We start from the raw sequence: 13,371 nt of genomic DNA on the forward strand, positions 1-13,371 counted from the left end.
GGAGGCACACAGAGATTAGCCATCCTTAATGGCTTGGCTATGGCCAAGATTGGATGCTCTCACATGCCTTCCACATAAGCATGCATCTAGACGTACAAGAGGAGGCCCCTCTGAAGGATCGACAAAGAGGTTAGGAGTGAGCACAATGGACTATCTTCTAGGGCCCTTATCTCTCATCCTCCACACTTAGTCTTTCAAAGTCTCCCCTCATCCATAGGCAATGGCAACTAGCCATGCTTACCTATGATTTACCATCATCTACAGACATGATCTAATCCCTCCAATGAGCAACCACCAAATATTGCCTAGATATCATTTCACTAAATTGATGATTGCCTACTCATATCATTGCTATTGGAGCCTACAGGAGATGGGTCCTCACATACCCCTAGAGAAGTTCACAACATAGCTTGCTGGAACATTTCACACCTCAATTGCCATATAATTTCCCCATGCATGTCCCCATTCCACCCCTTCAAGCAAGAATGTCCCACAAAACAAGGGAAACAACCCGGAGTGCAAGGAAACCCATCTTCGTCTCTAGCAAGGTAAAGCATGAGGAACCTACACACATAGCCAAACACACTTGATCTTTCATTGCCTTGTGTGGAGGAAGAAGAGGGCATACATATCCATATTGGAGCACAAGTTTTACCAAATATTCTTGGGTCAGGACAACAAGGAGACGTGGAAGGCATCTCAAAAGCCCCAAGCCCATATACCCATTACTTCTCTAGTTATGTGGCATACACATACCACCTCACTATATCATGTACCCAAGCAACACCATTTGCCTCGACCATCAAAGGAAAGGCCCATATCATCCACCTTCTTCAATACGAAGAGGGTCCATGACGCCATTGACAAACTCAAGAATGATGGGTCCAAGACCAAAGGGACTAGTAGCAAAGCACCTAGCACATCCTGAAGATATACTCATGCCCCTTCTAGCCCACATGTTCAACAAGGCCCTATGAGAAGGCTTCCCTATCATTTGGTCAACTAATATTATAGTACCCATCCTAAAGGATGGAGACCCCATGGTTGCTACAAACTACTGAGCAGTCATGATTGGCCACATGCTAGCCAACAAGCTTTATGGATTTTCCCTAGAGCATGAGTTGAGAAAATGGGTAGAGAAGCTCAATATCAAGCAAGTGGACATGTAATATTCAGGAGAGGATACTCCACACTTCATCATATCCTCACGCTCTAAGCCATCATCAAGGAGAGCAGGGCATAAGGGAGGTGGGTATATTGCTACTTTATGGATTTTTGCAAGCCCTTTGATGTAGTATCCTTTGTTAGGCTCATGTAGAGACTACAAGAGCTAGAGGTCCCAACTTCAATGAGATGGAGGATATTAGCACTATGTAAGTCAGGCACAACCACTAAGAGGGCCATCAAAGGAGATCATCAATACCATTGGAATGGAACAAGGATGCCCACTCTCATGTACTTTGTTCATGCTTTCTATTGATGAGATATCCAATTACATTGATAGACTTGGAGGGGAGGGCTATGGCTTGGGAGGGGCAATAATATCCACATTATTATATATGTAGATGATATAGTCCCAATCTCCTACACAGTAGAGGAATTGCAACACCACCTAGATGCACTATAGGACTTTTGTTTCAACACAAGGATCTCACAATGAACCTTGGGGAAACCAAGGTTATGATGTTTCATACCTCCACCCAATGGATTTGACAATTAGTACCCCCTTTCACATATGGAAGGAGACAATGGAGATGGTTTAGAGATATGTTTGCTTGGGGATTACATTTGCAAGGCCAAGATTCACTTTGAGGGCAACAAAGGATTGATTGACATGAGGTTATGTGGCCCTAGAGTCGATGGAGAGCCAATGTGCACGCATATAGTTTCAAGGACCTTGAATGAAGTTCCAGCTCTTTGACACTTTGGTCACACCAGCACTTCTATATGGGGTCCCCATATGGGGATCAAGCCTCTTATCATATGAGGAAAGCCATACAATATCACCACTACCCAACGGAGAGAGGATATATAAGGGATGGGAGCAGATGGAGAGATCTCTAGTACTGATGATTTCATAGATGATCTGGAGTAAGTCCTATATACCACATGAAATCATCAAAGTAGAGATGGGAGCACCACCCATAATGGCAAAAGGCTCTTTTCCAGACCGTGACTTTCCTAAATAAGCTCTGGAACTTGCCAAGATAGAGATACTTTGAGCTCGCACTAGAGTTATCTAGACAACTAGCATTACAAGGGGATATTGAGTACTAGCACACTCAAACAAAGGCATGATGACAACTACATGGATTACACATGGATCACTTTCCACCCCTACAATACAGCTTGGATTGCTCTCACGTCGAGCTCAGCTACGAGAAGCTAAATGGACATTATTCAACTACACAAAGCTAGGACATATGTAACACCTACCAAGGATCTAGGGATGAAGACATTCTATCAAAAACATCTTCTATCTCTCAATGGCTTTGTTATCCATCCAAGATGCATAGATGCACACTTATCTCATGGTTTACAATGCACCATTGGACAACTCCATACATCCTCACACTTGCTACAAATCGAGACAAGCAAATACAATAGACTCCCTCCCCTCGAAGAACAAGATTTGCCAACTTTGTCAACTCAAGTCAAAGATGGCAAAACGCTACATATGTAGATGCCCAATGTATCATGAGATCAAAGGATACTTCCATTGCCTATTTAGAGAGGGACTCAAGCCATTATCTAAGGTGATGGATTTCCCAAATCAAAGATGTCTCAAGCTATTCTTACTAGAGCTATGCCATCATAGAGAGCGCCTCTTATGGACTTGCAACCGATCTATGACTCACATAAAGCGGTAGTTCCTTCAATTAACACCTGAACTTTACATACACACACATAAACAGAGGCCTCTATCCCTCGCTCAACACCAGATTGGCCCCAAAGACCAACGCCCCTCTCGATATTTTTTTTATCAATTAAAAGATAGAAAATTACAAAAATGGTAATGTTCCAAAATACATAACCTGTGAACTGTTGGTTTTCATCTCTTCTAAGTAAAATCCCGGCTGCATAGTAACAGTACATGTCCAGATCAACATCCCTTACTGTCCAACATGTGCAGAATTCATTGTTCTTACTGTCCAGCACATTGTTCTTATTGTTCAGCATGTGCAAAGTTTACTGTTCTTATTCAGCATGAGCAAAGTTCACTGTTTTTATGATCCAACATGTGCAGAGTTCACTATTCTTATTCAGCATGAACAGAGTTCACTGTTCTTACGATTCAGCGTGTGCGGAGTTCACTCTTCTTACGATTCAGCGTGTGCGGAGTTCACTCTTCTTACGATTCATCATGTGCAGAGTTCACTGTTCTTATTGAGCATGAATAGAGTTCACTGTTCTTACGATTCAGCATGTGCAGAGTTCACTGTTCTTATTCAGCATGAGCAGAGTTCATTGTTTTTATTCAGCATGAACAGAGTTCACTATTCTTACGATTCAGCATGTGCAGAGAAAACACAGAATTGTACCTTCGATGGAATCAATCCATCATGTAAAGCATTTCTTCTGAGAATAGAGAGAGAGGTGATCAAAGGAAGCAAGCTCTACCTCCATACTTGAGTCAGAGACGTAAAAATACTCTCCATGGCTGGTTTTCTTGTAGCAATCTACCCTCAGCTCCTCCAAACTTCATTCTTCCATCTGCTCCTTATACCTATTACGTTTTTTTTTATGCTCTCTCTTTTGGGAATTTGTACCACATGGCATACATGTAACAATTTTCCCGTTTAAACCTTCCATCCTAAAATTCTCCATGATCGGTGCAAAATTTAATATCGACACAAACCAGAGAATTAATCCTCGTGTAAAAGCGAAGACAATGACGCGAACAGATTTTGGGGTCCAAAAATAGTAACTCCCTAAATTTTAAGGATGGTGACCCCTGCATTTCTCAAGTTGTTCTGTGCAACTTTTATCATTGCGACCACATCAAAAGTATAATGTGGCTCATACAGTGACTTAATCCGTGAGCATTCTCACATGTGCATCTTCAATCTTGGCCAAGCTCATTATCCTACACCATCTCCAGTGGCTAAGCACACACTTTCAAACCACTGGCATTCTATTCTTCAGTGCCCATTTAATATAGAACTGGTCCTAAGGCTCAGACAAACCATTAGTCCAATTTGTCCCGATGGCTGCCTCTTCTGACCATGCAAAGATCCCGCTTATTTCAAGAGAACTCTGGGAGTAAAAAGCAACAACAAAATAAAAGAAAAATAAAATATTTATATAAGTAAATAAAAAAAGCAACTGTAAAAAGTATCTCCACCTAGTAACAGGACTCCAAAGCAAGCACATGGAAACACACACCAATGTATACTCACAAAGTTCTACAAAGCATCGACCACTCCCTCTACCACAAAAGCCCCCATCGAACCAACTAGTGGTCCACCCCCGAGAGTCACCCTAGACACAACCACCAAGAGATGCAAAGCCCGTCATCCATGCCGAGCCGATCCATGCCCCCACACAAGGTATCATCTACAAATACAAAGAATATGACTATCATCGAGGAAGCATACCTCACCACTTTCACCTCTCTACATTAGATAGGCCATGAGAAATATCTTGCGTTGACAATATCCCCAAAGCAATTCCACATTAGATAGGCCATGAGAAATATCTTGCGTTGACAATATCCCCAAAGCAATTCCAAATTGTATCCGATTTTGACATTATTTTGCATTCATCAGCTATGTATTGTTTATTCTCCATTTAGTTAGTCACAGCATTCGATGACTTTGGAAATTTCCCTATCTTTCAAATATAACATTTTGATCTCATAGGTTGATTTGGCCTTCAGTAGACATTAATATAACTTAATTTCTTTCTCTCTCTCTCATTCCTAAATCCACTGTTCAGCCCAAACTCAATTGTAAATTCCTTTGAAAATCCAACTTCAAAGAAGATAGCTAAATCCATTGGTCCCTATATTCATCTAAGCCTCTTTAGGCTCTAGAGACAACCCCTTTAGACTCGTATAGATATGAGTATTTACCGCATTGAAATATAAACTACTTGCCATGCAAACCCACTTACAACTACTCACCTTTACCGCATTGAAATATAAACTACTTGCCATGCAAACCCACTTACAACTACTCACCTTGCATAGCATGTTGCATTGGTATTCAGTATAGTAATAAGATTGCACTTCTGAGTAAACAATTTCTATACTCACCCACTCAAAGAAGATAACACTAGCGTGTAGAGGCCAATTGGCCCCCAGTGCTGACGTACATCCTTAACATAAGTGGGGGGCTTTGTGAAAACCTGACACAAATGTCGAACAGTTACATTTTTGCAATGATTTGAAAACTACCATGGCTGCTTCTCATTCTCTTCTATGCAGGTTCTATTACTGGTGCCAGCATGTGAACTTTTAGTGCTCCATGTTTACCTTTTGGTCCCCCTGATTTTTTCCACTAGATTTTGTTGCAACCCTCAATCTCAATCAAAAGAGCATTACAAGCAATGCTGCTGTTTTTGAGCCTTCCCTCATTTGTGTGCACCAACTGATCAGCTTAAATCAGGATTTTGTGTTTCCAATGAAGAATCCGCCATGCAAAAGCTTAGCTGTTCCACTACGGCCCCTATCTGATTTTTCTTTACGACAATTTCCTTGCTATGGCCCCCTATGATTATGTTACCATCTTTCACATTTTATAAGACCTAGAAGTAAAGCATCATAATCAGCTCTATATGTTGACTTAACACAATCCAACAGATCGACACACTGGCACCCAAATGTCAGCGTGGTTGAATGATTTAAGTTTCTGCGGTTCTAACCTGGCAAATGTAACTGATATTATCATGCCAGATGACGGTGGTCAGTTCAACATTATCAAAATTTCTGCCCTTTTACACTTTATTATACCAAATGATGAGGATCACAATCATCACCTTGGAAACCTTACTTCCTTTTGATCAGATTTGCTACAACTTCCCTCATGAGGGCCATTTGCAGAACATAAGATAGGCTCAGCATATGAAGCAGAAGGAATTTCAGAAGCAAAACAATAGGGCTTACATAAGCAGATTCAAAAGTACTCCCAAGTCTAGCTTCCATTTTAAATCAGATGAACAATCACCACCAGAAGGAGGTCAGTTCTTCACCATCAAAAGGAGATCAGTTCTTCGTTGCCATCGCAAGGAGATTAATTCTTCTTAGCCAACTTTACATCCATCTCCAATGGAAAAACTTTTCCCCTGTGATTAAACGTCATGAAGTCCAAGTTCTCTGAAAGAAGTGTAAGCCTGCACAACAAAAGCGTATCAAAAAATTTAACTTTAAACATGAGTACCAAAGTCCCTTGCCAGTCAGCTTTGATGCACAGTAATCCTAGCACAAAGGAGCATTCAAAGCAATGGTTCATGCCATGCATGGTAAGATTTCAGGTATTCCAAGCTAATTTATCAGATCAGCAAAGCACCTAAAATAGCAAGTCATTCCTCTGTACAAGATACAAGACACACAAACATTAGATAATTGTGGCTTAACTAAATGTTTTTATAACTGGGAATAAATGTTACCACAATTGCGATAACTGACAGCCACCATCAATCGGACCGACAAAAACCCTAACTAAATTGCTACTAAAGGGACCAACTTCTGAAATGTCGTGTAGCTCAGCCAAAATCCCCTAATTGGAAAACAATCGTCACTAATTCGCCAGAGGACATATCCATACTGCTAATAAAGATCAATGCACAAATATCAATACTCCTCTACACCAAAGCTTCTCTTGCTCTCATGTCTGTTCATGTGTAAAAGTACATGTTTTGTCTTTTGATGTTACAATTGCCAACATTAGTTTCTTCTAGGGATAAGGAACGAAGGATATGGAAAATGTTGAAATGACCAAAGTGACCTCGCTTTAATGACAAGTAGGCAACCAACCTCAAATCCCACATCTCAAATAAGTAGCTGGTCTGACTCAAAGAAGTGTTTGTACAACAAAGGCCTTTTGAAGAGAGCTCTTTATGTCCAGCACTGACTCCTTGATGGGGCTCACAAGAAAGAGATGCCCACCATTTATAATGCAGCTAGACCTCAATGTACTTTGAGCAAGCATGAGATGGGTTTTTGGGTAAGGCCAAGCGGCTCTAATTGTTGCACCAAAAAAATTGACAGCTGCCACTGTGGCAAGCTGATGTTTGCAGAAGGGACCCAGTGTGTCTTCTTCAGCATTGCATGCAGTCATGGTTTCTTCTAATTATTCAGGTTTTGTGTTCTCTCTCTCTCTCTCTCTCTCTCTCTCTCTCTCTCTCTCTCACACACACACAATGTTGTTTCCACATGCAGACTCACATGTCATCAGACCCAAGTGTGTTGCAACTATGAGAGATGGCTGCATTTCCTGTCTTGCTTGTGTGTTTTCCACTTTTTGCACCCTTCCAAGCCTGTTCATGCTTTCTTTACATGCAAGCTCCTATAGGTCACAACCAGTGGTTCATAGCCAGCAACCCTCTCTCCCTATCCCAGACAAGTGTGTTGCGACTATGAGAGCTTGCTGTGTTTTCCTATCTTGCTTGTGTGCTTTGAATTTTCCATTTCTGCCCCTTCAAGGCCTGATCATTCTCTTGTTTTGCATCCAGGCTCTTACGGGACATCACCAGTGGTTTATGGCCAGCAACACACTCCCTACACAGCATTTCCAGCAAGATTCAGGCTACTCCATCAGTGTTTACAGCTGCTGGTCTTCTCCAGCCTGCCCTTATTTGGGCTTAGAGGCTCCCATGACTATCCCCCAGTATGCATGTCCTTCTGCAGCCCATGTCCCCATGCTTTTCTCATATAGATCTTCATCATGACAGGGACAGGGACCATCAGGATCAACACGATCAGGAGGTGGATTGTCAGCCTCGTCTGCCTTAACCCCATCCCTCCTGTCCCCCTTCCCTTCCAGAGACACCTACCCCTTGTCTCTCCCTTCTGGCACACTCCATTCAAGTGCCTTTCCTACTCAATCTTCTCAATGCCCACAAAGCTGGATGGAACAAATTCTTCACTTCATAGCTGCAAGGCCATCCTTGACACAATCGACCTTTGGGAGTTTGTTTCTCTCCCTATTTCTTGGCTCACTGAGGAAGCCAAGACAAGTTCTTCCGTAGATCTGGCAGCTCTTTGGGATCAGCTCAATTTGCATGCTCAATCATTCTTCTTGCTCACTTAAGAAAGATGCAATTCTCATGCACATCCAGCATATCCATCAATCCTCCAAGATTTTGACCCCATCATATGAAGGCCTTTGCACATCAAATGACCCTTGAGATGCAATTGAGACAAATGTCTCTAATTCCTGGAGCTTCACTTGACAGGGTGGTGAAACCTGCAGCAATCCTTGTTGGCTAACCTGAGGGGTAACCTATGGGGAAACATGTGGGGTAACCTGTGATGGTGTGAGGGCAGGTAGGGAACCTCTACAAAGTAGGAAGCTAAGGCGAAAGGTGTTGAGAAACTACAATTAAATGCCTCAATTAACACAAATTATCATGCATTCCGGTCTTATTTAACTCCACAAAAACAGCCCCAAAAGAATAATTTATCAAAAAGGCATTTTATTTCTAGCTGTAGGACATGCCCAAAGCCTCCTTGTGCAAGAGCATAATTATTAAAAATGCATTTTATTTTTAGTCATAGGACAAACGCCCGCATCCTCTCTGTGTAAGGACGTGGGCATCCATCTTAATCCCTTAACACTCTATTCATCCCACCTTTCTCTGATCCATCCCTCTCACTCCCCTCTTCAACCTCTCTAGGAGTCGTTCCCCACATCTAGAGCCATAGACCCACTACTGAAGGTGCCGCCCTTGTTGCCACCAAGAGCTGTTGCCATCAGCTGGAGTTACTTCCTGCATGTGACAAGCTTCGTTTGCTGTCTCAAACTTGTTAATTATTGACACCTACGTGTGTGAACACTTTACTCTGAGAATGTGTCAACAGATTCTACACCACCCAACACTTAATAAGGGCCAAATGTTTGGACAAGTACCTACGCAAATTTATTGAGGCTCTAATCTAGTAGTCTCATGTCAATCAATCACATCAACCAATCATTCACTCAGCTGGGTTTGCACAAGAGTTTCCTCTCTCTCTCTCTCTCTCTCTCTCTCTCTCTCTCTCTCTCTTCGTAAAAGGTAATTGTATTAATTACGAAAAAAGAGTACAAGCTCTCTCTCTCTCTCTCTCTCTCTCTCTCTCTCTCTCTCTCACATTGATGGAAAGGTAGTTGAATAGGAATGTGCAGCCTATGAGACAAATATCCCAAAGATAGTTGAATATGAATGCGCAGCCTATGAGACAAATACCCCAAAGATCTGGATGGCAATGTGGAACTTTAATGGTTCACTCTAGACGCACCTAGGAGGGATGGAGGAGGTGGCAGAGAACCAAGACTTGATTATGAGCACAAAAACACACCAAAGCCCTAAGAGGGGCCTACCTAGAGTTTAACGATACACCTAGGAGTTCACATACAAAGGTTGCACAAGATATCGGAGCACCACCCAAGGGTTAGGAGGAGTGGTAGTACTTGTTAGATAGGAGTGACAAGACCAAATTTGCATCATGGCACAAGACTTGACGTGTGATACATGTGGATCAAGGAGGAGGTCTCTTGAGATTGGATGGTATATATCGCCCTCTTCTCCCAAGGAGATTGAGATAAATCGCTAAGGAGTCACAGCAAGAGCGAGAGGGTGATGGAGGAGCAGAGGGGGAGTCACGTGTCATAGACCTCTTAGATGAGATTGTACTCTACTTTGGACTAAAAGAGATTGTCTTGGTGGGAGACTTTAATGCCAAGACACATAGTAGACTATGACACATGATTTTAGCACCTAGAGCGACTACAGATGATGGATGTAGAGGATGCAAGCACAGGCAAGATATCAACTAGCACTAGAGGAAATAGCACTCAATATGGTTAGTACTACTAGAGCTAGGGTCACGACACCATTTCATTATCTACAACAAGATGAAGAAATGGCTCGGATCCAAAACATTGACTTGCTTCCAACATTTTGATTTTAGAAAATTGAACTACATCCTAGACTCTATTGAGACTATGGAGCTAGTCAAATCCTTCACCATCCCCCTTGCCTGATTGAGTGGACCATCCCTATCTATACTTCACCATATGCCCCTCCCCATACCCACAAGTTTCAGCCACCGCCCACACCCAACCTACCACAGTCCACATTCTATTTTACACATAAGCTATAGCTTATATGTACAATCACCATGTCTATAATGGGCTCACACAATTCGAGCACATAGCTTCCGAGGGATACTAACCTTCCAGCTCACCTCCATCCTACACTTAGCTGCCTACTAGAGCTTTCCACACTCCACACATACTATGGGACTCACATGACATGGGACCATACCCCAAAACCGATGGTACGATTTACAAGGAGCTATACAAACATCTTTGAACGTAGAGAGAGCTAGGGCATATTATAGCAATGGAGACCCACAAGCAGGTGAGGACCCTTACTCATTGAAACTAGTCTGTAGATTTGATCTATACGACAATGAACATAAACTTACAACATGCATACTATTCAATTCCGTAAATAAAATAAATGACACAAAGAACCTAAGAGCTATCACTCTTGCATGGTAGACGACTCCAGATTGACTCAAAGTTAAGTGCCCCTTACAGTATTTCTTTAATATTGAATATGACCCTTTATACAAACCATCTATGACCTCTCGAGCGATCAGTTCGGCTGTCATAGACCAACACTAGTAATAGGGAACGGCAGAAACGCCATCCCGAATGGATCAGCCAAAGGGGACACCAAAATGGGATGGGGGACGTCCCATGTCCCATCCCTAACCCCCCTATCCCCTTATCGGGGATGGCTGGGATAGGGAGATGGATGACAGGGGGTGTTTTTGACTCCTAATACTTTTATTTGGGGGAATTTTTGGTATTTTGGGGTCTTTCAGCCTTCTTCCAAGGAGTTTAACGTGTTTCCTCCCTATTTCGTCACACATACACACATACAAAATCGGCATACTCTTGTATGAAGTCATACAAATCATCCCACATTACTGTTGTGAAGGGTGAGCCGCAGTTGAAGGAGTGAACAGGTGAGTGAGAGTAACAGAGAGAGCGAAAGTACGATTCGAGTTTGGGTGTACCAACAATGTGTCGGTACACAAAGAATAAAATGTATTTATACTTACAGCAAGGGTGCATTCACATGTGCAACTAAATAATACAGGTGTACTCTACATGGAGGTGAATAAAGGGCCTTTATCCCAACAATTACATACACAATTTTTCTACAATAGAAAATACATGTATACGTATATGCACATGCATATTGCCTTTGCTAGTAACATTCACTCACATATCCACCCACCACATCACATGCATACCTTTGGTAACGATGAAATTTAAAATGTTATTTATGTATGACGTCCCTCCCCCATCCCTGCGCCTACTTTTGGCCGTCCCTCGTCCTTGTCCCATGTTTCTATGCGAGTAATCTTTTTGTTAATGATTCCTCACATGCATGGCTCTTCAATGGACTATATTCACTCCAACTACTATGTCCTCAATTTCTCTCACCAACCTAGGTGTCTTCAAGCATACAAAGCTGCAATCACTCCAGTGTTGACCAACATGAAATTGAGAGATACATCCATGGTCTCTCATTGCGGCCACAATATAATCAAAGATAAATTCGCACAAGTCTCAATCCTCCCAAACAAATCCAATTCGTCAAATGAGACCCAACCTTGATTGTCCAACAATCTTAGGGCTTTGCCTTGACCGATGCACCTTCAATTCGCTGTCAAATTGAAGTAATTAAAACATGTAAACCTACTATCTATAAATCCTAATATCTACTATGCATTTGGCCTAAGATTTAGATGATGAATTTAATTCTTTCAATGGCTGGAAAATCAGACTTGCATATCTGAATACATTTGCCCTAATGACTACCCCCAATCTTCAATGATTTGGCGACCCAAAACGAGAGACAAATTGAGGGTTTTGATTAACATGTCTTTAACAAGCAATTCCATACCCAAAATGACTGATTTCTGCAAACCCTAGCCACTGATCTACTGTGAATAACAAACCATAATTTCGATCTATTGTAGACATAGCTTGCAGAGAGAGAGAGAGAGAGAGAGAGAGACGAGAAGAAAGAGATTGATTCCCAGCTGTCCAACACCTTGGTATGGCTGCGAAACACTCTCCTCTTACTATTCATAGCGAAAGATCAACAAGCATGCAATCTCCTCTTGCTACTTCAGCTCTCCAAACTTGCGCCCCTCCAAAAATGAGGAAGAAAGAGCACCCCAAACAACCAAGAGCAGGTCTCCAAATGAATAACCTAGTATTCCATAATCAAATCACGTTTTTTATAAAGGACTATTTAATGAATTGATCATTAATCATAAGTGAGTTGCTTACTAGACCAAGCTTAAGCTCAAGGCTTGCTTAATAACTTAAGTAACCTAAGTGAGCTGCTTACTAGGCGAAACTTTCAAAGATACTCAATTCTGGTGAGATGGGGGCCCAGGCCAATGAGCCTCATCTATACCTAAATACATGTGCAAAGGATTCAAGAGGGGCTTCCATTCTGCATCAACTGAAATCTAGCACATTTTGAAATCTTCGAGTTGGGATTGACATCCAAGTTCATGATGGGTTGTTTCTGTGAGAGTACGCAATGGAAAAAGGAACACGAATATAGTGAGAAAAGGAAAGAGAGATACAAAAAGAAGAAGAAGAAAGAAATTTGCACTAATTAGTTAACCATGTGATTGAAAATTAATCCACATGTTAAGTGAGGTTTCAAAAATACACATCCTCATGACATGAAGCATAGAAGCCTTAGGCAAAGGCTTCATGAAGAGATCCACCACATCATCCTCCATGGGAGAGGACAATAGGCCACCACCAACTCAAAATCCACGATCCACTCACGAACATAGTGGAATTGAACCTCAATGTGCTTCGTGTGAGCATGGAACATTGGGTTCTTTGCCTGAGTGAGGGCACTTTGGTTGTCCACGCACAACTCCGTAGATCCTCTCTAGGGAAAGCTAATCTATGCCAACATATGACGAAGCCAAACTACCTCCATAGCTATAGAACAAAGTGCATGATACTCAACCTCAGTAGAAGAAAGGGCCACAGTAGGCTACTTCTTACTACCCCAAGAGATAGCTCACGATCCAAGGGAGAAGGCATAACCTGTAGTGGACTGTCTCAAATCCACGTCACCTGCCCAATCAAAGTCACTTTATCCAGAAAGAGTAGC

At 42.0% G+C, this 13,371-nt stretch overlaps 1 protein-coding gene across 1 annotated transcript in view; it reads right to left on the reverse strand.

Moving 5' to 3' along the window:
• Positions 1-5,824: 5,824 nt before the first annotated feature.
• LOC148024881 (membrane magnesium transporter-like) overlaps positions 5,825-13,371 on the reverse strand; it is a 39,163-nt gene continuing 31,616 nt past the window's right edge. Inside the window, exon 4 of the mRNA XM_087694551.1 lies at positions 5,825-6,333. Coding sequence (XP_087550677.1) covers positions 6,234-6,333 — 100 coding nt within the window. The 3' untranslated portion in view covers positions 5,825-6,233. The remainder of the gene's footprint in view (positions 6,334-13,371) is intronic.

This window comes from Lygodium microphyllum, chromosome 15 (assembly GCF_053477565.2).
Source record: "Lygodium microphyllum isolate KBCC chromosome 15, Lygodium_microphyllum_v1.1.10, whole genome shotgun sequence".
NCBI lineage: Eukaryota > Viridiplantae > Streptophyta > Polypodiopsida > Schizaeales > Lygodiaceae > Lygodium > Lygodium microphyllum.